The sequence below is a fragment of the Pipra filicauda genome, unplaced genomic scaffold (assembly GCF_003945595.2).
Source record: "Pipra filicauda isolate LSUMZ 115617 unplaced genomic scaffold, ASM394559v2 scaffold164_size1636381_pilon, whole genome shotgun sequence".
Taxonomy (NCBI): domain Eukaryota; kingdom Metazoa; phylum Chordata; class Aves; order Passeriformes; family Pipridae; genus Pipra; species Pipra filicauda.
In genome coordinates this window covers 601892-626750 of record NW_024104151.1, presented here as the reverse complement: position 1 = coordinate 626750, position 24859 = coordinate 601892, and the positions used below count along the sequence as shown (strand labels likewise).

At 44.9% G+C, this 24859-nt stretch overlaps 1 protein-coding gene across 1 annotated transcript in view; it reads right to left on the bottom strand.

The window, feature by feature from the left end:
• Positions 1–20060, bottom strand: part of DDAH1 (dimethylarginine dimethylaminohydrolase 1) — a 58538-nt gene extending 38478 nt beyond the window's left edge. Inside the window, exon 1 of the mRNA XM_027719944.2 lies at positions 19714–20060. Coding sequence (XP_027575745.1) covers positions 19714–20019 — 306 coding nt within the window. The 5' untranslated portion in view covers positions 20020–20060. The remainder of the gene's footprint in view (positions 1–19713) is intronic.
• Between the last annotated feature and the right edge of the window lie 4799 nt (positions 20061–24859).

The window sequence follows — 24859 nt, the reverse complement described above, 5'->3', positions numbered from 1 at the left end:
ACCTGCGCCTTCGCACAGATTTTCTGCAGCTGCTTGCAGTACAGCAAAGCCAAGCCCAAGTTTGGATTCTTGTGTGTTGTGATAATCAGCTGGGATTTGGAAAATCCTTCAAAAAAATCTAACGTTCTGGCAACTTAGGAAGGCTTGTGAAAAAAAATAGCAGTTTAACATCTGGAACAAAAAATACTCTGAGGAAGTCCAAGACCAACACGGCACAGAACATTTTCCCCCCGTAACTGTTACTGTACAGCACTTTCTTGTCCCCAGCTCAGTGAAACTGGAACGTTTGCATCAAGATGCTGAAACATTTTATTGGAAGTCATGCTGGAAGGTGGAAAGATAAAGACCTATTCATACATTTGAACATTTTTTAAATTTTCTGGCTTTTGTTTATTTTTATTCCTGTCCCATGAATTTCCTCGGTCTTTTAATGCATCTTAATCTTCATCAATATTTAACTCTACAGCAGAAATACTGCATACTTTGTTTTACAATTTAACTTGAGAGTAGAGGGGTGAAAAAACATCTATGGAAAGAAGAAAAACAGCCAGTTCTAACGGAAACGACTTTTCCTTTTTCCACATGATGCCCTGGAAGAGAGTTAGGGAGAAGGATGAAAGAGAAAGGTGGGCAGTAAGAGCACCATGCTATTTCTGAGAATTAGGGTCATCATTTAGCACACTCCTCTTCATATCTCTGGGTCTCAGGTTTAAGACTTGCCTAAGATCAAGACCAAGAAATATTTCTCAATGACAGACTTGACTTAACTCTCAGCAGACATTACCATGTAAGAGCAGTTCTCTGCAGTAAAAAAACTCCTGCAGTATCTTTCACAGTGAACAGGTAACCACACACATACATAATTACATACACTATGTATATATTTGCACATCCATCCATCCATATGTACAAGATCCTTTTAACTGGTGATGGGAATTCTTAGTGAACTGTCACAAGCTAAGAGAGCTTTCACATGATTTTCAATATTACCTGGAATAGCAACTTCTCATTGCACACAGCCAGCCTGTAAGAAACTGCCCAGGACAGAGCAACCTGTGCAAACTGATGCATTCTTGTGCTGCCAGAGATGCTCCACATGACACTTTCATTGTACAATGCCAGAGCCTACAAGAAAAAACCACTGTTTTTGTGTTTCCTTTGTCTCTGACTGAAATCTCTAAGTTCAGATCACACCCTGAAAAGTTTCAGATATCTAATTTTCCAGCTGCCCATTCTGCCATGGAGCAGCACTTGTACCTGGGACACTGGTAGTCTCCATGCATCTGATTAAAAATAAAATTCAGAAAATCTCACAGAAAAAGTGTGAAGAATTAAGCTTTCCAACACAGTATTTTCAGTGTTGGTTATGAAATACTACATGACTTTTCCTTGAAAAAAAAGTGTTCTTGTGTTTGGACAAGCTCATGCTCTGCCCTTTAATTCAAGTTACTGAGTACTCCTGCAATATCAAATCAGACCCCACATACTGACTGCAATAGCACTAAAAGTAACATGGAGCTCCCTGCATTCTGTCATCCACCAGTGTCCAAAAGACCCTAAGGCCCCTGAAGAACCTGTGCACAGCCTCAGATCAGCCAGAGCAACTGGGTACAACACAGCTGCTCTAGACCTTGGATCCTTCCAACGGGAAGCAAACCCAGACCTCAAATACATTTCTATTTCCATGTATTGCACAGAGGATTTATACATTTTGATCCTGCTGCATCAAGCTCTCTCCTGCAAAAGAGACTTGGACTTAGCCGAATGGAGGAGCTCAGCACTTGCTCCACGTGATTATTTCTAAGAAAACTCACTAATGTAATGGACAGCAGGAACAGGCCCTGTAGTACTCAAGTTTGTGAATGTGTTTTGTTTAGAGCAGAGGGGGATGATGCCATGCAAAGCCCTGTTGTTCAAGAACCCACGCAGGCTCAAGTGACTTGAGACCTCTCTGGATTAACCACAAAAACAGGCAATTGAGCTAATCAACCTCACGTGCAGGCACACCTCCCAAAAATGGGGAAATAGTGAGAAGAGAGGAGCTCTGACAGAACCACCTGTGGAAGGCTCAGATTACAGAACCAAAAGGTAATTACATCTCTCCATTCCCAATTGCAGCTGAACTCTAGTGTCACATCAACAAACACTTGGCACACAAAACAACAGCTTTCAAGTGCTCTTACAGAAATTAATGACTCCTTCCCAGCTCTGCAGCTCAGGAGGTTCATTATTTGCTTGTGGGTAGATAGAAAATGGTACGTCCCTCCTCAGATGGCTCAGCCAAGGGAAGCTACAGGTGCACAGCTCTGCTTGAGCAGAGCTGGTAAGGGAGAGCCTGGCCACCAACCAATGGCTCCAGCAGGCAGAGAACAGAAATGCCTTCAAATGCTAAGGAACCAAGCGAAAGCCACAAAACTCATGTTAGAGAAGAACTTGTGCCACTGTTTTGTTGCTCTGAATATGGAACGCTACTCAATTAAGCACAAAGCAAACGTCAGCAGACAGGAAGAGCTGAGACCAGGAGAACTAAGAGTTGGTTTTCAGTAGGCTCCTTGCAGAACAGCAGCACTGACCAGTGATGGTAGGGTTTCTGATGGTTTATTTGTTCATTTAAGATTTTCCCTCTTGATCAGAGCAAACAAGATCAACAGGCACTTCAGAAAGAGTACAAACGAGCTTTTTAATCATAGCCTTGAATTTTTTCCAGGCTCACGAGATGTATACCAAAATGCTCTTCTCCAAGTTGTTCCTCTTTTTAAATACAAATAAGACACATCAAATCCTCTCCCATTTCAAGCAAAAAAAAAAAAATAAATCCCTAAACTCCCCTAAACACAACACATAACTGTTCATCACTGCCTTGAGGCAGAAAACAGATCTACAACTTAACAGTATGTATGGATGTCCAGCGGCATTTCTCCAGTGAGGAGCCAACCTCCACCAAGGATCCTGGCACAAAAAGTTTTCAGTGTCTTTGGAAGTGTTTGTTGCTGAGCAGCTACTTGATAAATCACTCCTCTCCCCATACACACACACAGTTGTGATACAGGGACAAAAATTAAGCCAAGCACTTGGTATACAACCAGTGCTCCTGTCTCAAACTCAGTACATCATTTTATGGATTTCCATTCTCCCTCTTCTGGGTTGCAAACCATATAAGCTTTGCAAAAGGCTGCAAGAGTCCATCTTCTTTCTTTTGTCTACAATAAACCTTCTTAAAAAGCAGCAGACAGCAAGACTACCCTTTACACACAGGCAGGACAAGTGCATCCCACGATGCACACCTAACCCTCTCTCCAGGGCTGAAAAGCCTCCAGACACACACAGTAACACTTCACTATCCCTCCCATTCTGTCCCAGTATCAAACCCACATCTTGTTCACTGCATTTTAATCCCACAACTCCTTACCCTATCTGCCATAGCTAATTCCTCCCGTTCAGCAGCTGGCTGCCCAGAGGACACTTGTGTTTCACTGTTACACTATACAGAATGTAATGAATCTTTAATTAAATGGGCTTGATGAGGAAAGTCATTCAAATCAGGCTTCATCAGCAAGACAAAACCCCAGCTGCCTTTCCTAAAGGATATAACGAAGCACAGTTTTAACTACCTGGAATCCTATTTCAGCACTGCAGAACAAGAGTTCACAAAACCAGCATTTATTAGGAAAGCAGAGAGTGGCTGAAAGTGTTTAAGATCTTGGAGGCTACTGGGCACGTTTTAAGCCATGCAGCTTTTATGGCAACTTCTTCATAAACCAGGAGCTCCTAACAATCTAACATGCTTAATGCAACCACAGGCAAGAGTGCAACTGGTTTCACAGGAGTTGTCATTTGCACATCCAGCATATTATAATCAGAAAAAATGGTGCAAGCACCCCAGAAAAGGCACCTCTGCGAAGAAACAGAGAAAATAAAGCACACATCGTCAGCACATCCTCAATGTGCTTCTCATCCCTTCAGGATGCAAGCAACACTGGGAGCTTCTCTTGTTTAATCTGCACAAAAGGATTCATGCACTCTGTGCTGAATGACTCTTCACATTGACTTCAGTGGAAATAAGCTACCCTGGATTTCAGAAGAAAAAAAGCACTAACAGAAAGTTAATGAGGTACAAACCAGGTTATGAATGGACCAAAGAAAAAATTCTCCTAAAGCTATTTCCTGCCCTGCTGTGATCGAATACATGCCTTTTAAGGGCTCACCTTACTCACCCTCCTGCTTTTCTTTAGGCAATGCTTCATTGTACCCCAAGACTTTCTCCACTTTTCTAATCAGTTTCCATTATGTCCTTTTCCTTTAAAGTCTCCCACTGTTACAGCTCCACCAGGAGCAATAATGCTGAAAACGGCAGCATAGACTGGCTACGGCCTTTTAAATAGTCTTGAAATGGAGCCAAGGTGGAATAAGTCTACTGGACAGGGGGGTTAAACACTGGGGCTCTTACTGCAGTGCCTGCATCCCTCCTCCTGCCAAGGCAGCTCTGCACACAGCAACATGGAAAGTTTTAGTGCAGAGTCTAGCCTAGGATAAGAAAAAAGTCCTGACCTACAAGTTTTAAGAAGGAAGTTATGAACGAGGAGGCTGGATTTGGCCCCCAGCAAACCAGAGGGAGACCTAAAGGCAGAGCACAGAGGCAGACCAGTTCTGGCAGAGAAGTGTTCAACCCATACAGGGAGTTTTCCCTGTTTCCTCTCCCCCTGGAAGAAGGAGGGTGATCCAAGTTTGCTTCATGTATTCACTTCTTACTTTTATGTTGGAAACAGAAAACCACCACCATACCTCTGCTATCACTTCCAATGAACCATTTTACTCACCTTCAAATATTTCTCTCGCAACCACATTTCCACCTCACCAGCTTACACTCACAACTAGCGAGGCTCAGAGCTGGCTGGCAATCTGATGAGACAGGCTCTCACAAGAATTTCCTGCTTCTGGTTCGGCCAGACATACTGCAACAACAGACATTCTCGCAGTATTTTGGCACCTCTGCTCCTTGTTCAGGCCAAGACCCAGGAATGCAAGAGAAAAAAACACTTTTTAATTTTTAGAATTTTAAAATAGCTCCTCTCTCTGCTGCCGTGGGTGTCTGGTTGGCTTCCATGCTCAAAGACTGCTTCCACTGAGATTAACTGAATTTGGAAACTACAGTGCTGAAGGTATGACCAAAAAATTTGCTTCCCAGAAAACAGCTTGGTAAGACACCACCACAGTAGGGCGGTGGAGCAGTTTGCTCCAGAGAAGCAAGTGCTATGGAAAGAACAAACGACTGACCTTCCAAGTACACTGAATTAGGTTTTCCACGAGTCCTGGGGTACTTCCAGTAAGCATTTCAGTCAAGATGACCTAGCTGGGGAAAACTGCATAGGAGCCTCAGGCAAGACCTACAGATCTTTCATGCATGTTCCTCAAAGTGCAACTCATGATGAAGCGAGGAAGCCAGAGTTTCCATATTTTCTGGTCTCTTCTATTGAATTACCATGCAAGCCTGCACTACAGCTGGACAAGGCCATTTCTCAGTGTGACTAATGTCTCACAGTAAACACTTCAGACACTTGTAGTCTGTTACAGCTCACACCTGTACTTCAGGGAGCATTTTTCTAGGTGTCACTGCTTACCAATATAATTCCCACTGATAGAGCAGCTTGGGAAAAAGCCTTGCTGGAAATTCAGAATTTGGGTCACATACAGATGCACTCAGACAAATCCTCTCTCCTCATCCCAGGTCTCAGCTCACAGGAGAGCCTGGATGTGTGCCCACGCCTCTGGCATGAAGTAAGGACCACGATGGACACTGTGGAAGGGCCTGGCTCCTTTCAAGAGGGGTGATCCTTAGACATTTTTCTACTTGTTCACTGGAAACGCAGCTTCCTACAGACTGTGTTGATATAAGCAGCAGCCAAGGCACTTGCAAACACACCTTTCCTACCTCCAGCCTGTGATGGAATGCTCCTCTGCCTCATGCTTAGCTTTCTTACAGCAGCAAAAGCAGGGGAAGTGGGGACAAAAGCACTTTTTGTGAAAAATGTAAATGTCACTCCTAGCATATAGGAAGCTCAAATTTTTAGTATGAGTCTGGAAACAGAAACCCAGACTTCTCAGTGTGAGTGCCTATAGCTGGGTTGGGCTCCTAAATCATGCATAAGCTCAGGAGGAAAGAGCCTGGCTTTCAGAGACACTGAGCCTTTACTTGCCATTCAGGGCCCTGGCCACGGGTCAGAGGACACATACCACAGTTTGAGCTGTTATTTGAGCACATTCAAATACTTTAAAAATATTCTATTGATGATCTCACTGACAGGAGTTATCACTAATGCCTGTGTCTGTGCAGGGCTGAGGGTAATGCCTTGCACGAGACAGGATATGCATGACAAGGAAAGATGATGTTGATGGCAGTCACCTCCTCATCCTGAGCTCCTCTGGAGTACCTTCCCAAAAAGCTAAATGAGTGCATCTATTTTCTACTAGGTATAAAGGAGCAAACCTACTGAAAATCTCATTACTAGAGCAGTCAACACATACAGGAGACATGTCAGATGCTTTATGTATCAACAATGAAGCGACAGCTTTCCCATCCCTGGAGAGCATGCAAAAACCAAGGCACAAAGATTAGGTGTTCTTTAAAGATCCATACTCCATATGGATTTAGCTTGTTCTTAAAACTCATTGCAAGATATATTTAATATTGCTACATGCCCTATTTAATATTATTATGAATGCAAGTTCTATTGTGCTATTAACCTTCATGGTTAACAATGGCTAACACCTTCATGGGCACCACACCACAGTCCAAAATCTCCTAGTGAATATTTAAGGCTAAGAAACACTTTAAAGTGAAAACCACATCTCAAATGTTACATTATCTCAGGCTTTCCACTATTGAAAAACATGACCACAAGACCAGCTCAGAGAGATGGCAAATAAGTAGACACAAGAGAGGAAAGAGTTTAAGTGCTTTAAACTAATAAGACTAATTACAAGCTCTACATTAAGCACTGGCACCTTACAGGATTGAGCCCCATCTATTTATATACTTGCGTCATAAGCACAAGCCTTAAGGTTAAAAGAAAAGGTCCCTCTGCTTGAATCCTAACTTAACATATAGAATAGACAGCAATTGCCTGTCTTTATTCTTTCACTCCTTCCTGGACTGAAACCATTAGCTAAATCTACATCCAGCTCCCCCACACTCCTTTCTGCTCCAGATCCCACCAGATTCCCACCAGAGCAGGCAATCAGTGCTCTGATGGACACCTCCAGACCACTTCCCATACTGAATGCCTCCTGCTAGTGCCAAGGCTGCAGTCCATTCCAAGTGTTATCATATTTAACATCACTGTCCATATGTATTTTGTAGGACTAATAAAATTAAAATGGGTTTTCAGTACTTTTCATACAACTCCCAAGAAGTCCAGTTTGTTACTTCATGGCAGATGTAGGTGTGTGATGAATCTGCTTTCAAGAATGCAAAACAGGGCACTATTTTTAGACGTGGTATCAGGATTTATATAAATCTGAATAAGACCTTACACACTGTTTTATTAGCAGCCCTTTGTTTACATTCCATCTGGAGAAATGCAAACCCGTCTCTTAAGAAGTTTTAGGACTACTGTTGCATGTTAGAGGGCTGGCAGACCTTTAGAAGCTCCCATTAGGCTTCTGGTTTGTGTGCAGCAATCTTGTAGAGAGGGTAAGGAAACTAAGCAAAGTGGAAACTAGGTTAAAATCAGAGAAGCCTGGTGCAGAATTACAAGCAGTGCCTTTAGTCTTTAAGATGAAGTGTGGACAGAGCACATTTCAACTGCACAAAAGCTTTTGGCGGTTTCTGGTGGCTGCTGCCATCTGTGCCAAAGTTCCCCTAAGGATGGAGAAATGAGAAAGTCGTGCTCAGGAAATATCAAAGTCAGTACACGAAACAGCAAGCCCCAGGAGGGACAGGACATGCTTGTAGCTAGCAGAGGGGACAGTTAGGGGAGTATTTTCCCACTAGTACCACAAACCCAGCTGCCTTTTTTCAGAGCCTGGATAGCAGTCGCCCTTCTTTGCTTTCCCTTGCCTTGCATTTACTTCTGCTACTCTCCAGTCATCCTGCATGGCCAGGACACAGTGTCATAGAAATGTGGGCTGCAGGGGAGAGATGGCTCCAGCTACTGAGTCAGGGAAAACCATTGGGAGTGTTACTGCAGTCAAGAGAAGGCACCAAAGCAGATCTGCAGCACAAGAGCCTGTCTTCCCTGCCCAGCAGACTGTGATACCTACAGGTCCCAGGCCCTCACAACCCCAGTTTGATCAGAGCATCGCTGATGCCACGGGTCAGACTTCTACACAAAGGGCTGATGTCTGTGAAGACTTTAGAAACACAGCCACAGAAGAGTGATTACCATCCAACACTGGCCACACCAGTTCTAGAGTCCTGCTCCTGTAAAAGCTCTCCAGTCAGCCCTGCACAATGCACAGCTGGTTTGATGCTCTCCTGTCAGAAATACCTTTCAGGCTGCTCGTGGCATTATCTCAGATAGTAAGATGGATGCCACTGCTGGCAGCCTGCCATTCTTCAAACCCACCTAGAAATGGCTCCTGCTGCTGCCGTTTGCAGGCATAAAAAGACCAGCAGTTCTAGTTTGCAAATTTATAGTGATTTGGTTAGCTGTAAAGCCAGAACATAAGGTCAGACAAGAGCGGTACCCTTTCCAAATGGCTCCTTGCACTCTGAAAAATGAATAACTATTTCCTATCACTGATGCCGGTATTTTCAGGCTCATTTGATCCACATCACGCTATTCCGGAAAAGCCTGTCGATCATCTCCACAGCACAAACTGCAGATTACCAGCTGCCATCAGCTGTCCCACAAAAACATATACTCCAAAGCCCATGGGAGACTGTCCTCCCCAGCACTTTTCTGCAAAGGCTCTTCTAGGACACTCTCTTCCATAATATTAAGCCTGACTCTCAATATATCAAACCTCTGTACACCAAGCATTCAGTGCTAGGCCTTTCTAAGAATCATTTTGCAAAGCTTGGATGGCAGTATGTTTTCACAGTTGATGTGGAAAACCTAGAAACAACATTTCCCAGTGAGAAATCTCTGCTTTACAAAGTGTGCACTGTTTCTTAGGGTTAATCTGACTTGCTAAGGGCCGGGGAAGTGGAATTCTTTTATACTTTTGACATAAAACATCTGACTGTCTTCCTGATGGAATCATTCCATTTTCTACTGTCTGTTCTAGGATGGATATACTGAGGCAGGGAAGAAAAAATAGATCAACATCTGACCTCAGAGCACCCATTGCTTGTGCTAGTGATGGCCCATCTTATGCCAACGGACACCCTGAGTAAGCTTGAACACAGGTTTCCCCTTGCTAGGTGGGATGGAAACAGCAAGATCTCTGCAAGGTTAAGGCAGGGCATCCGCCTCCCAAACAGCCAGTCCTTGGACAACTCACGACCTTCAGGATCACAGCAAGTAATTCATTATGAGTCTGCTAAACAGCTATCAGTATTACAGCTTATTCATAATACATGAACAGCTTAAGTGGGTCACGGAGACCTGTATATCCAAGCAGCCTGACTCCAACAGCGGCCAGTACCGGCAGCTTAAGGACAGAATAACAGAAAGAGGACAAGTATAGAGTGCCGCCGACTCCAGTATATTTTCCCTGGCTTATTGTAAGAAGCAGTGCACATATTTCCAAAGCCAGCTATTGCATCTGGATCTTAAACAGCTATTGATGGATCTTCCTTTCATTAGTTGGCATCCAGCTGTACTTTTGCCCACCCCTCAACATCCTGGCAACAACTCTGACAGTTCAGTAGTGCATTGCATGACAAAGTACTTCCTTCTGCTGGAATTTGCTGCCTGGGTATTTCTCTGGATGTTATTAAGTTTCATACTATCATTCCCAGTTAATTTGCTCTGTACCATTTGAGATATTGTAGAACTCTCCTATTTCTCTGCTCCCCTACCCAAAATAACTTTGAGCTGAAGGCATTTATCTAATTAGTGTCACTTCATACAGGAACAGTCCTACATTGCAGCAAGGTCTTCTCATCCACCCCTACCATTTCTCCTTATTCTGCATTTCCAAAATGCGTAACAAGAACCTCACACAGCATTTCAGGTCCAGATGAATAACCAGTCTGAGCCAAGTCAAAAAAACGGCCTTTCAGCAATACTAGAGGTACAGAGCCATGAACTAGCAAATTAAACTTCAGTGAATACCTGGTGACTAGCAATAGCCATGCCACTTCTCCTCTGTACAGTGTTGGAAGAACATGAGATTCATCACTTTTACTATATTAAGCACAGTGATGACAGGCGCTATTTGGGTAGGTGAAACACTCCAAAGCACTTGTACTGCTTGCAAAATTAACTCCTATACGACTGCTAAAAATCTCTCACTTCTACATAGAGGCATTGTCTGCCGTTTACTACTTACTATTGCTGGAGAGCAGGTAAAAAACTAGCTCCATCTCTAAAACACTTGTCTTTCTAGCCTGGGTCTGCATGGAGATGACTTATCTCCATGGCTGCTGGTCTGCAGCTCAAAGGACATCAACTGTACTGAAGTGCAGAGACACAAGCACAAGCAGAATTCTTATCCTACAAGATCATCCTTTCTGAGATAAGGGATTCAGCTTCCATGACAGCTCTTACATTAAGCCTCAGAAAAAGCAAGGAGAAATGCAAAATCACTCACAGCACTGTCAACAGCGTCCAATTATGTAGCAGTTTTGTTTTGGTTTGCTTCAGTGGCCAGCTGGGACTGAGCTGAGACAGATGATTTCATCTTGCCAGAGATCTTCAGTTGGCATCCAGAGACGAGCATGGATAGCCAGATCATTTACTATTAACATACATAATAAACCTTCCAAAACAAATTATCACAACAATTTTTTAAAGATTATGCCAAATACTGAATCTCTACTGACATGAAAATGAGTTCTGCAAGTCTTGAACAAGCTGATTTTTATATACTTGTTTGGTTTTGATATTGACTCCAAATGACAGAAAAATGGCTGATTATAGCTGGATTACTGGCCTTGGATGAATGCAAGACCCAACTCAGGTATATCTCAGCCATAAAACATTCCACTTATCTTCTTTCTGAAAGAAAATTTCTAATACTGCTATAAGAGAGGCAGCAATAAAAGATAATGTCACCTGACGCTGTGGGTGCATCATTTATCTTCACCCTAGTATTGTGACTGTCCAGATCTGGTACCGAGAGTGAAGCTCTCTTACACCATATACTTGATTAGAGATATGCTCCTATAATAAATACAAAAAAACCCCAGGGTGGTTTATTCTTTAAAGTAACGAATGATCAGTAATTACTGATAGTAATTTCTTTCTTGGTAGAAACACATTCTCTGCAGTCACCAACTTCTGGTTGGCAAGCCTGTCATAAGCAATTACTTCTACACAGATGTCTGTATGTACCAGGGTAACTTACAGGCAATGAAGACAGTTTTGCATAGGTAACTTTTGTTTCAGGTCAGGCATTTAATAATCAGGTCTACATTTTTGATCCAGCATTATTTACCAGAAGACTTTTGACAAAGACAAAAAAATCCTCTGAAAACTGCACAACACAAGCATACACAGCTTTCCCAGACTAATCTGAGCTGCTAAACCCTCAAAATATTCAGCACAAATGGTGTATTGCAAGTTAAAACTTGCTATACAATCACTTCCCACAGCATCCTCAGTGCCTGCTGCAGAGGCAGAGCACCTGTTCCAGAATCACTTTGGAGACCCAGCAAGCAAAAAATAACCAGTAATATTGGTAGAAATTAAAGTTCACATATGTTTGTTTTAGTAGGAAATGTCACTGCTAAGACCAGTCATCCTTGCTGAATGGTCATCCTTGTCATCCTTGCATGCCCTGGTTACCTCAGCAAGTGGAACAGCTGGAAACAATAGTTTAACTGCACAACTGGCCTTGGTGATACAATGTGGTTTTGGGAGAAATAGTAACAAACCAGAGGTTCTTGCCTCTGCCTCATTTCTGTTTCTACATCAGAAGTATCTTTTCCTTAGTTACTGGGGCCCAGGTAAAGAGATGGGACTGGAGGCAAGTTTGCAAGCGGAAGCAAGCAGAAGGCAGAGGAGTTAAAATGAAGATATATGCTTCTGTGCATGTGCGTGTCCTAGCACAGTGCTGTGAGCAGCTACACACTGTGCCATTGGTACAGCATGGAAAACCTCACTGGGGACTTTGCTCTCCATATCATAGCATTCTGGAAGCCAACAGGCAGAAGCAGAGCACCCAGGAGCTCTTCTGCATCGCATGCTCTGCTCCACCACTCTCTGAAGATGCTGTCAGATCTCATGATGAGCAAGACAGCCCTGCAATCTACATGTCAACCCTGTCTTTGCAGTGTGTAGGGAGTTACAGGCTTGTATGGAGCATAGGATTTAAAAAACCTGTTAGGCAGACTACACTGGGGATGCTCTGAACCCATCCTTGAATCTCAAAACCAAAATTCCAGCAGTGACTGTGGTAAACTAGTTTTTGCAATGTTTTTAAGTAAGGCAGTTACAAAAAACCTCCAACTATTTAGGCTCAATTTGGAAGTCTGTGCAGAAACTTCTTAGGGAAGGAACAGGGTAGCTCCAAGCCATGTGTATAAGTCAGAGCAGCAGCAAAGACTCTTTTCACTCGGAGGAGATGCTTACGGTTATTTGGAACCTTTAACCACTTAGCATTTGCACTGAACCGTAAGCTCACCAAGGGCTATTTATCACAGCCAAAGGAACAGTGATTAACAAGGTACACAAGCTGACATCAGACTTGTACAATAATAATCAGTGTTCACAAGAGATTATAAAACAGGGTTCTGGCCTTTTTTAATCTTCTGGTCAGCAACTGGGATATTCATGAGAATCCTGACATCACAATTCAATAACAAGGTCTAAATATGGCTTCTGCTAGAAAAGCATGAAACCCAAGCTGCTCCTAGACTGTCCTTAAATATTGTTTTGCAGTTCTATAGATAGAAAGCAATTATAATGAATATAGTACACATATATTGATCTGACTAGAAGCTACTTCCTAACATTTTCATTAAATCTATGATCACAGAAGCAAAATTGAAAATGAAAAAATATAATTCTTGGTAAAGCCAATTCAGCCAAAGTGTCAGCCTTATTAATGTAAGGGTCAGAGCTACATCAGAAATGAACTTGAAGATCACCTGCCTGAACCAAAAGGCCTCACTTAAACTGTGAAGTAGATGCAAGGGACAGAGCTGCAGAAACAAATCAAACTACTTTTGAAATAGTCTGCTTTAGGAGGCTAAAACATCTCTTCTCATGTATGCTGATAATTATATAGGCTCCTAATAAAGGTCTACCTCATTCTGTCTAAAGGATTGTTATTTTAAACTTCTCAGTACTGTTTAAGAGAAACTTCAGTACTGTTTAAGAAACTTCTCATCTACTGCATGCTTTTCAGTTAATGTATATGCTAATACAAAAAACCACTGAAAATTTAAGCTAATGAAATAATTAAAGAAAACTCTGAAGCACATTCTGATGAGAGTTATTCTGTTGCTTTCTGGAACCCATGATAGGCATCACCTCTTTCATCCTGAAGAAAGCCTCTAAGTGACACCAGCCAATCATAGGCTCAAAGGACAATCAAATCCCTCAAAGTGGGGAAAGGACCTTTGCACAGGAGTTAGCTCTTTCTCTCATTGAAAGAGCTTTAAACTAGATTTGAAGAGGAAAAGAGATAAAACCAGGCTCACTAGAGCATAGCAATGTCTGAAGGATGGTGTGGTAATGAGGTCCTTCAGTTTGCTGTCTCAGTGAAAGTAGTGGATGGAGATCCATGTGGCATCAAAGATGCAAGGGTTACTGATGCATTAGGCCCATCTGGACATGATGTCTGTGAACAGAGAAGGACTAGTGAGTGATCTGATGGTTGGAGGCCACCTTGGGCACAGCAATCATGAAATAAGAATTTTTGATTATTGCAGAAGTAATGAGAGGTGCCAGCAGAACTGCCACCTTGGACTTCCAGAGGACAGCCTTTGGCCTGTTTAAGGGACTGGTTGACAGAGTCTCTTGGGAGGCAGTACTGATCTGCTTGAAAGTAGGAAGGCTCTCCAGAGGGATCTGGACAGACTGGATCGGTGAGCCAAGGCCCGTGAGGTTCAATAAGGCCAAGTGCCAGGTCCTGCACTTGGGTCACAGAAACCCCTTGCAGTGCAACAGGCTCGGGGAAGAGCAGCTGAAAAGCAGCCCAGTGGAAAAGAACCTGGGAGTGCTGGTTGACAGTAGCTAAACATGAGCCAGCAGTATGCCCAGGTGGCCAAGAAGGCCAATGGCATCCTGGTCTGTATCAGAAATAGATTGGCCAGCAGGATCAGGGCAGTGATTGTCCCTCTGTGCTTGGCACTGGTTAGGCTGCATCTTGAATCCTGTGTCCAGTTCTGGGCCACTCACAAGAAAGACATTGAGGTGCTGGAGTGTGTCTAGAGAAGGGCAACAGAGCTGGGGAAGGGTCTGGAGCAAAGTCTTATGACAAGCAGCTGAGGGAGATGAAGGGGCTCAGCCTGGAGAAGAGGAGGCTCAGAGGGGATTCTACAATTACCTGAAAGGAGATTGTAGTGAAGTGGGAATTAATCTCTTCTCCCAGGTGATAGGACAAGGGGAAATGCCCTCAGGTTGCACCACGGGAGGTTCAGATTGGATATTAGAAAAAATTTCTTCACCAAAAGGGTTGTCAAGCACTGGGCTGCCCAGGGAAGTGGTTGAGTCACCATCCCTGGGGGTATTTAAAACGTGTGTAGATGTGGCACTTAGGGACAGGGTTCAGTGATGGTCTCAGCAGTGCTGGGTTAACAGTTGGTCTCTACAATCTTAAAGGTCTTTTCAAACCTAAAAGATTCTATGATTCCAAACACAGGTCCTTTGGTACTGGCATGTGCTATAAAATAAAATAAACCCCCCATAACCTAATTAAGTTCAAGAGCCAACAGAGCCTTAAATCCATTTCTCCTGAGCCCAGCTTTTCTATTACTTTGGAATAGACATCATTATCCTGCAGGACCATCTATATCTACAGAGAGAGTGGAGAAAGTGTCTTGCATTTGGTAGTAGCTATGTAGTATTACCTGAGCGTATACAATACATAAATAGCTTACTAAACTGTTTTTGCTTCTGTCGTTTTCAGAAACCTCCACCAACTGCCCTGAGAATCATCCCTGCAAGCAGTAAGCTGCAGTTGGGATAGCAGTCCAGCCCAGGGTGCAAGCTGTGGTTCATATACAGCTATGCAGCCCTGCAGAAGCTGTACAGGGCGGGAGAGAGGGCAGCAGCTGAGGCTGCTCAGCACTGAGGAGCAGGTTACCTGGCCCAGCACAGCTGGAAGCTCTGCAGAAGCACTGCTGTGGACAAAATCCTGCCACTTAGCAAGTAGGTTTGGGAAGAGGTACCCAGAGGTGTTCAAAATGCCATTAGATAGTTTCTCCAGTTCTTGTTGAGAGGATGGGATTTAACAAACATACTCCTTAGCTGCTCATCCTGTCCTCACCGTTGAAGGACTGGCTCTCCTACACCACACAAATGCAGTCACAAGTTGTTTGCAGTGTGTCTAGGGGGAGTAGGAAATAACAAAAATCTTAGATAGAAGTTTCCTCTCAACAACCAAGGAAGGAACCACAGTGAGCTCTTCTGCAGCGGCTCTCAAAGTTTTCCCAGCGCCAGCTAATTCTCTCCTGTGCGACAGCTGAGAAGAGGCCAGGTCACTGTGGGTGCATTTTGCTGAGCTTCTGGGTTTCCATTTATCTGCATAAGCACAGAAATGGTGGAAAGGTTGTTTTGTGCTATCCCAAGCACATTAAGACAACTTAGGCAGCAAGAGCAATGTGCTGATGAGGGCTCTTCTCAGCAACTACCCCTGTTGTGTTCAGAAGGTGACGTTTAGAGTTTATTCTAGAGGAATAAACAATTGAGAACATACTGCTGAAACAAAAGGTGCTGGAACGGACAATCTGATCAGCGATCATAACATTTCCACTGGAGTTACTCAACTTGAGCATCCACTGCACTGGTGACTGCACACAGCTAAACAAAACACTAGCTTATCCATACTGGCAATCTACCTTTGACTTACTTCAAAAGCCTTTACCTTTCTGCCAAATTCAAATCTCCCCAGAAACTATGAATTTTAAAATAAGTTCAGAAGTTGATAACACAGAAACATAATGCCTTGAAATAAGTCTGACTTGCAAATAAATCATTAAATGCATGACTAATTTTTCTACTTTACTAAAAAAATACTGGGCTCTTTCCCAGTACTGCCTGAACATGACCAAATTTAATTCAATTCTTTTTTCTCCTTACAATAACTTGGAGCAAGAACAGACATAACCCCAGATTTTATTTTGTTTTGTTCCAGACAGACAATCAGTAAAGAATCCAATGTTGCTGGGGGGATAAGCAATAGTATCTATAAAGTCTGAAAGCTCAGTCAATGCTATTACAAACTACTGCAGAAATCTGTCTGCTGCATACAGTGTTACCGTAACTGGTAGCAAGCCTTCTTAATAAGGAGTCTAGTCAGTGAAAGAACATGCTGCATCAGTTCTTAAATATTGCATTTTGGGTTTTCAGTAGCATGAAACAGAGGAGATTAAGACAGTACTGCTCAGTTCATGCATCGGGCAGACAGTTTATCAGAAGGCACAATGCATGTGAAACAGCACTGTTACAGCTATGTATTCAACCAGGCTGTTGTCTTGGGGATGCACCTTGGCAGCCCCCTGTGCCCTTCAATTTTCTCTGGTCTGATCAGGCTTCAGAGCCCAACCTACCACATGCCTCTTCGGCAGATTTCCTGGACACAAGTCCTCCCTCTATTAATTCTTTGCAGAAATGGTACCCTACAACCCTGTTTCCCTCATCCCTTCCTTCCTCCACTGCTCCTGGCTGCTCTGTACAAAAATCCACCTAGCACTTCAGAGATCAGTAAGACAAGTCCAGCTGAGTCCTGCCTTGCAGGGAGGCTCAGGTCAGGAGTGCATATTCAGGAGTTGGGCTTCACTGGGTTAAGCCAAGCATACGCCAACTGTACTGCTAAAGTATTCATGGGTTTGCACTTACATTACATAAAAAGAATAAGAGATTGCACTTTCAGAAACTGGTGCTGTACGTAGACTTCATCCACCCCCTTTCCCTTTTCGTCACCCAGTAGGAGTGACAATGCACTACAAGAGCCTTGGTTCATTTTCACACCAGGTTTACCTCAGCTGGCTTGGTCAGATCCTTCCTTTCCTGGGGCAGGACTTTGCATTTGTCCCTGTTCAACCATGAAGTCCCCATGGATCAGCCCCTTCCTTCAGCCTGGCGAGGCCCCTCTGAACAGCAGCCCAGATCTCAACGGTATCACCTCTCACCCTTGCCTCAGTTTGAGGCCATTGACAGCTCAATAGAGATGCCACTACCTCTTCCAGGTCACTAATTAAGGTATTTAACAGGGCAGATGGTAGGACAGGCCCTACAGCAACATCACTTGCCACCAGACTCCAACAACTATTTCAATGGGGAATTCAGAGACTGAATATAAAGCTCAGAAAAATACTTTGGGAGACTGCTGACAGCCACTCACTGGGATTAACAGGAGGGTCAGGAGCAGGTGCTGGGCTCCATCAGCTCAGAGCGGCCACACACCTTGGTGCCTGGACTTCCTGAGCAACTGTGGTTGGTCCCTCCAGAACCAATGATGGAGGCAGCAAGAGCAGAGAATGACTACAATAGGAAACACCCTCTCATGCAGCTGCAGCAAACAGCTTTTTCTGAGGAGCTCTTTATGAAAGCCAAGATGCCCAAGGCAAATGCCAAGCCCTCCACCACAGCTTGCAGAGCTCTGGGCAAAGTAGACATGTATACACTCCTGCTTTCTAAAGCCTTGACCATCTCACTGTTTTCAAGATGGCACACTACTACTACTCAAACAAAGCAGACATACCAGCTAAACGCAACTGACAGTCACCATGCTGGGAACGGGGGGCATGCCTTGGAGGGGAGAGGAACCAGGAACAGGCAGGCATCATCCTGCAGAAATCTTCTCCCCCTTTCCACGAGGCACTACTATAATGATGTTCCCAGGAAGAATTGTTGTAAATAAGAGTTAAATGTTCAGACAAGCATAGTACAGTGCCATGCATTGTTATAGCTTTAAAAGGATATTTGTTCAATTATTTTTTCTGTTTTACTTCACAGAAAACTCAAGGAAGGGATTGTTCCATCATTCAAGAACACTAATAAGGTTTAAATTATGCTTTAGAGCTCTGTCTCTCCTCTTGTTTCATGACTCTGCCTGGACAAGTCACCATGGAAAGAAGTAAGCCTGTTCTCCTAAAGGAGAAATTGTACAAATGGCAGCAGGAGTCACTTAAGTACATACCAGTGAAAACTCACTGGGACTCTGGCTAAGAAACAGCTGCTTTTTAGAGTACCACGTGGCAAACACTGTACTCTGATGCTGTCACTCTTAAGAGCATTCAGACGTGTTACAAAGAGTAAATACATATGGATACCCCCAAGGAATGTACGTGTACAAGATGTGTGCAGTATCTCAGACTGTTACACTGTTGGGAAAATTCAAGCAAACTTTGTAATTTATAAAAGAAAGGCACTATATAAAAAAACCCCACCCAAGTGGAGTATCTCATCCATTGCACTCAATGGCCAAGAGGAGCTACTGCTATACTAGAGCTACTGGCCTGTCCCACAGGCACAACAGCACATGCCTGGGGACCACAGGATGCACTATGGTACCAAGGATAGGAACCAAAACAGACAAGATGAGTTATGTCAAAAGATTCTCACAGGAAGGCAGGTTGTCACTGTACTCGTTTTGCAGCTTCAAACAGGGAGCTCGTTGAGGAGATAACTGGGTGCTACTTCACTGCCTGATGAACTAGTTTATGAATGGGCTGAGCATGTTAAAAAAGTATTAAGAGTATCTAAAGTAAAGCTCCTGTGGGTGTGCATCCTTCACACCTCTCTCCAATGAGTCGGCCTGCATCCCCCGTACATCCACACTCCTCCAGCCCACAGGGCCTGCAGTGGCTGCACAGGGAAAGTGAGATCAGGTTCAAGGGCATTCAGGCTAACACCGAGTACACCAAAACACACACCAGCTCTTGCACACAGGCCAGTGGATACAACTACCACAGATACCAGTGATGCACTGCCTGGGGCTGAGCTCAGGTTGAACATGTAACGAAAATGGGGTCTGCATGGAGCACTGCTGCACCGCAGACAGAAACCCGCTCAATCGGCTGGCGACCCATCCCGCCGGACCGGGCCGGGCAAGCTGGCAGGGAGAGGAGCTCGTACGCCCCAGAAAGGATGAGTCATAGTTTACACCGTCCACTTGTCTTCAGAAGCAGCACACTGCTCTCCGGTAGCCCCAGAGCCGCCGGGCTCCGCCGCACGGGTCTCGGCTGGCGGCAGCGGGATGCGGGGCTGGAGCCGCTGCCCGCGGCCGGTCCCCCGAGCAGCGCTGCTGCTCCGTGCGCGATCCCCGCCGCCCGCATCGCCGCCTCCCGCCGCTCCCGCCGGGGCTCGGGGAGGGCCCGGGGACACGCCCGACGGCGCGGTCACCCCGAGCCCACCTGAGCGGCAGCGGACATCGCTCCCCGGCCCGCACCGCCCCGCACCGCTCCGCACCGCTCCGCACCACACCGCATCGCACCTCCTTCCTGCGGCTGGGCGCGCCCGGGCGGGTCAGGAGCGCCGTCTCCTCGCAGACCACGGCCACATCCTCCACGAAGACGCAGTCGGGGAGGCTCTCGTCGGCCGGCAGCTCCAGCACCTGCAGCCCCAGCTTGCCCCGCAGCACACCCACGTACAGCTGGTGCTCCCGCTCCGCGCGAGCGAAGTCCACCTCGGGCCCCGCCGACCTGCGCAGCGCTTGCCGACACAGCGACTCGGGCAGCGCCCGCACCACGGCGTGCGTGCAGCGGCCGAAGGCGGCGGGGCCGCCGCCCAGCCCGGCCATGCTGCGCGGCGGGAGCGGCGGCGGTTCGGGCGCGGGGAGCGGTTCGGGCGGCCCGGGCGCCGCCGGCCCTGGCAGCGGGGGAAGCGCCGCCCGCGGCCCGGCCGCGCCCCATTGGCTCCCCACCAGGCACATTTCCATGGGGCCGCCGCCGCGCGCGCCCCCATTGGCTGGCGGCGGCGGCCGGGCCGCGCCATTGGCCGCCCCCCGCGGTACCTGTGCGGGCGGGGCCGCGCCCGCCCCTCCCGGGCTCGGAGCGCCGTGCGGGGCCGGCTCCGTGGCACGGCCCGGGCAGCGGCGTGTCACCTCGTGGTTTCAGTAGGTCTGTGCAAAGGCACAACTGCGCTGACAGCGCTCAAGCGCCGGCGTCCCGCAACGTTCCTACATCCATCCCAGCTGACGTGGGCACCGGGAAGGTTGCTGACCCTCCTGCTCGAGGACGCGCTGGCCTGGCTACCTGCGAGCCCTTTGCCGCCGCCTGCCCCTTCCTTTTGGCAGAGCCAGAGGCCAGGTGGTTCATCCGGGTGGCTAAAGGAAGATTATCCTATGACAACGGCAGTTCCAAATACAAATCCAAAGGAAATAAGCCCATCCTAATCTGTCACCATAGCTTTCTATGGGGCCACTCACCGGCGGAGCGTGTCCACCTTCTCCCACTCCTTTACACTGTCAAGGTTTCCACCTCTGTGGGGTAGGAGGGACACCAGTGTTCTGCTCCACCTCTGCCTCAGGAACTGAAACCATGAGCATTTTCCACACTTTCCTCTAAAACAAACCCTTACTTCCTCTGGTTTCATTTTTCCAAGGTTTTACCCTGACTGCAGACTATCCCGGAGGAGGACCAGACCTTTCCAGAGCACACCTCTGGCAGCAGGTGAATGAGCTTTGGGCCAGACCTTGCACCACTGGCAACATCCACAGCACCAGCCCTCAGCTATGCTGCTCCTGCTCCCCATCTTCCCAGGTACCTCCAAAGTCTGTCCTCAGTAGAGCAGACAGGAAGAGAGGAGGAATACAAATTTTCCCTCCAGCTCTTTTACTGGCAAGGCTTTTTCAAGTGTCCCTCTGGTCATGGAGGGGACTCCACTAGCAGACAGCTCTGTGTCCCCCCTTCAATGCCCAGACAAAACCCCAGCAGCTGCCTTGGCCATACTGTCACAGATATCTGCAGATATTCAGCATTTGGGAATATGGTGAATGAATAGCATGAAGAAAATACCAAAGTGTGTTTCTAAAATGGCAGATGACTAGATTTTCATCTGCGTTTTCCACACGTTCTCCAAATATCCTGTAAAGGCTGCCTTTACTTAATGTGCATAGGCGTAATTATTTGAATAACTGTCATTCACTGATATATGTGCAAATATTACTCTCCCTAAACAAATGGACAGGTAATTGAGTTGCTACCATTTCAAATTCTTGAAAAACTGCTACAAGTGGTCTCTGGTATAATGTATAATCCTTCCCCCATCTTTAAAGCCTACTTGTAATTATTACATATTTGGGATATGGCCCTTGGCACACTTTGGTTTTCTTTTCGTTAGCGTGACTTTTAGCCAGAAGATGAAGTGCTACTATCCAATAATTTAAAAACTTGCCAGGGTTCCTATCAGAAAAGGAATTGAAAACAGTTTTCTTGCAGCCAGTGGGTTGGAAAGTTATAGTCAATACAGATTTTTTTGACATCCACAATCACCTTATGAATTTGTAAGCGATGACAATTTTTAGATCTCACTGAAATTACAGGACATGAGGTGATGCTACACAGTCATCTCATCTGCACATGATATACGAGGACAGTGAGGCTTTCCCCAGAGGCATTGTCACGAAGCTGAGCTGAGATGGACACGGCTGCTCCCTGGGTGCTGGTCAGGTATCACTTCTGACAGCTTCCCAATACCTTTATGGGAGACAAGGCTGGAGGAAGAACTAGCTCTTTATGATGTGCAGTGCTATGAGGCAGTGGTATGCTACAAGCACAACGTGTTTTGGAAATACACATCGTTAGCTGTTTTGACAAGGTCTCAGAACTAATGACTACAATAAAAAGAGTCATCTGTATTCCCATAAATGCATAAACCAGTGCAGTTTAAATACCAATTAAGATCTGTTTGCTGATTCTGAGTATTGTTCTATTATTTATGGTGAACAGAAATGCATCATTAACAACCTAGGAACAGATGCACCCCGAGCAAAATTGTACATATTTATAATAAGATTATAAAAATATCAGTTTACTCACAAATTAACATTACAAAATAGAATGTGTTCACACACCCTTATGTGAGTGATGTTAAAATTCATCATATGCAGTAATACAAAATGGGTCAGATACAGGCATCAACATTAAATATAGTCTACCTTGCTCAATATCCAGTATTTTCCTGTGATTATGTCCTGCTGGAGAGACTAGTGTAAAAGAGCAAAGCTGCCCCCCAGCAAAGAAAAAAGCCGTGCCACACTATGGAATTCATGCAGAACAATGAAAACTATGCTTGTAACAAAATACGGACTGCAGACCGCTTAAGCAGTATCGCAAAAACTGTTTTTAGAATGAAGAACGTGCTTCATGCAGAAAAGGATGCACACCCAGGTGTTTTGTGACTGACACCGCACAGGGTCATCTGTTGGGAGTGACAGAAGAAAATTGCTTTGCAAAATGTATTTTAGGGTGCATATGTGAACAGCGTGTTCGCTTTCAAGAGAAAGGAATAGATATTGAAACAGGAGACGTGGTTTTAAAGTTATGATGGAAAAGTATTGATACACAGAGTGAAATTTTATCAATTTGACAAAATAAATAGCAGCATATCGATAATATTTTTATTTTTTTTCCACAGCCTCATCTTAAGAGCAATCTGCAGCTATGTAAAAAACTGCCACAAGGATGAAGGGAGTAATTTCCACAAGGTAGAAGGCAAGCAAGATCTAAATACTAGATATATTGTGATACCCAGATATATCAAGGAAAAGTACAGAAAACTTTCTAACAATGAAAGGAAGAGGAAAAGATTGCCTGGGAAAAATGTGAAGCTCCATACCAGAAGAAATATCTGCTACGAGCAGAAAGACAGAGATGAGAAAGGAGCATGGATAAGGAGAGGTCCCATCCAGTCCCATGGTTCAATTATTATTATTTTTACACTGAAAACTATTATGTTAGTGAAATCAGCTACTTAATGATGAGTCTAATGTCCCCAGTAGCAAATGAGCAACCTTTACATGCACCACTGGGTGACTGAAGGTCAGAGACAGTCACTGCAGTTGAACAGTTCGTGTGACCATGACAAAGGAGAATTTGGATCACTGCTGAATACAAACACATACCACATGGGCTGATTGCTCAGGCATGCTGGGTGGCTGCAAAGTTGGAAAACATTTCCCATCACTTGCAGATGCTGGAACACCACCACTGCCTTTAAAGCCTTTATGGACATCTCTCAAACCATTAATGAAATACTAATTGAAACTCCAGAGAGAAAAGACAAGACCAGACAGTAACTGAACCACTCAGACACCAGCACGTCCCACTATGACAATAGGAATTCATCCAAGAAAGATGGAGAGGCACTGATTTCACTTTTGAAAAGGAATATACCTTTAAGTGATTTCTTCAGCTCGCTAGAAAACCATGCAACTACTGCACAGCTAAATGCCATTATTAATAGAAACAAACACTACTCTGCTGGAAAAGCTCCCATTATGATCAATGGGTCATTCTCTTAAAAGGCATACAGGATCAGGTCTTACTCACAGCCATAGAAGACAAAAATATTACTTTAGTCATGCTTTAGATACACAAACAGTGACTCAAGGGGGTTTTTGTCCAGATAGTTGTCAGAAGTTTTCTATTTCTGCTCTTGCACTGTAAAGTAAAAAACCACAGTGATTCAGTGAATCACTGTTTTTACTGAATAAGTGTTCGGGCTCCTTGTTTAGAGGAGCTAAAGATGTCACTTCACCCCACTGCATGGACAAGCTCCCAAGTGTTTTTACATTTTCCAAATCCTGAAGAGATTTCGTTCACTGTTTATTCTTTACATAAGAGATCACTTCTAGAAGAGGAGAACCAACTTCTTCTGGATGCCATAAATCAACAGGGCATCTGCCAGGCTGTAGAGAAATACTTTTGGGGAACAGCATTTTCTCTTGCCTGAGTTGAACCTGAGCTATCTCAGTCTTAACAGGGTCCAATTAATTCTATGTATAGCTGGTTCAGGGGAAACACAATATTTGTTTTGTCTGCTGTGGGATAATGATCTGGGCATTTCCTCAGCTGGCATTTTGCATCCTGCAGAGAAGGAGGAATTCCTGTGAAATGACAGCTACACATTTGTTGGGAGACAAAGCTGTCAAAGGGTGATTCTTTAAAAGTCAGTTTTGGCAGCATTGTTGCCATGACGCAGAGGAGCTGGACAACACGCAGAGGCACAGGGCATTCCTCACATTTGTAGTCTTCTCAAGTGTTTTGTTACAATAGATTGCACCAGTACAACCAGGATCAACTTCTGGATTCACTTGGCTGGGCAAACAGATCCCTGAGGAGAGAGCTGCAGGATTCTGATGGTTTACCTTCTGTGCTCCTACCTCCTCACCTTTACCATGCCTTACACCCATTTTTACCCTTCTTTCTCTGCAGGGGAAAAGTCACTTGTTGATTTTTTAAAAGAGAATGGGTTAGGTACCACAGGTTCAGATGACTATGATGAAAAAATGAGATTAGTTGCCAGGGAAAATCTATTATGAATTACAATAGTTGACATCTCTCTTACAGAAAAGAATAGAAATACACCGTTTTTGTCCCTGATGGACAGATTTCCCAGAAATATGCTAGAAGTGCTAC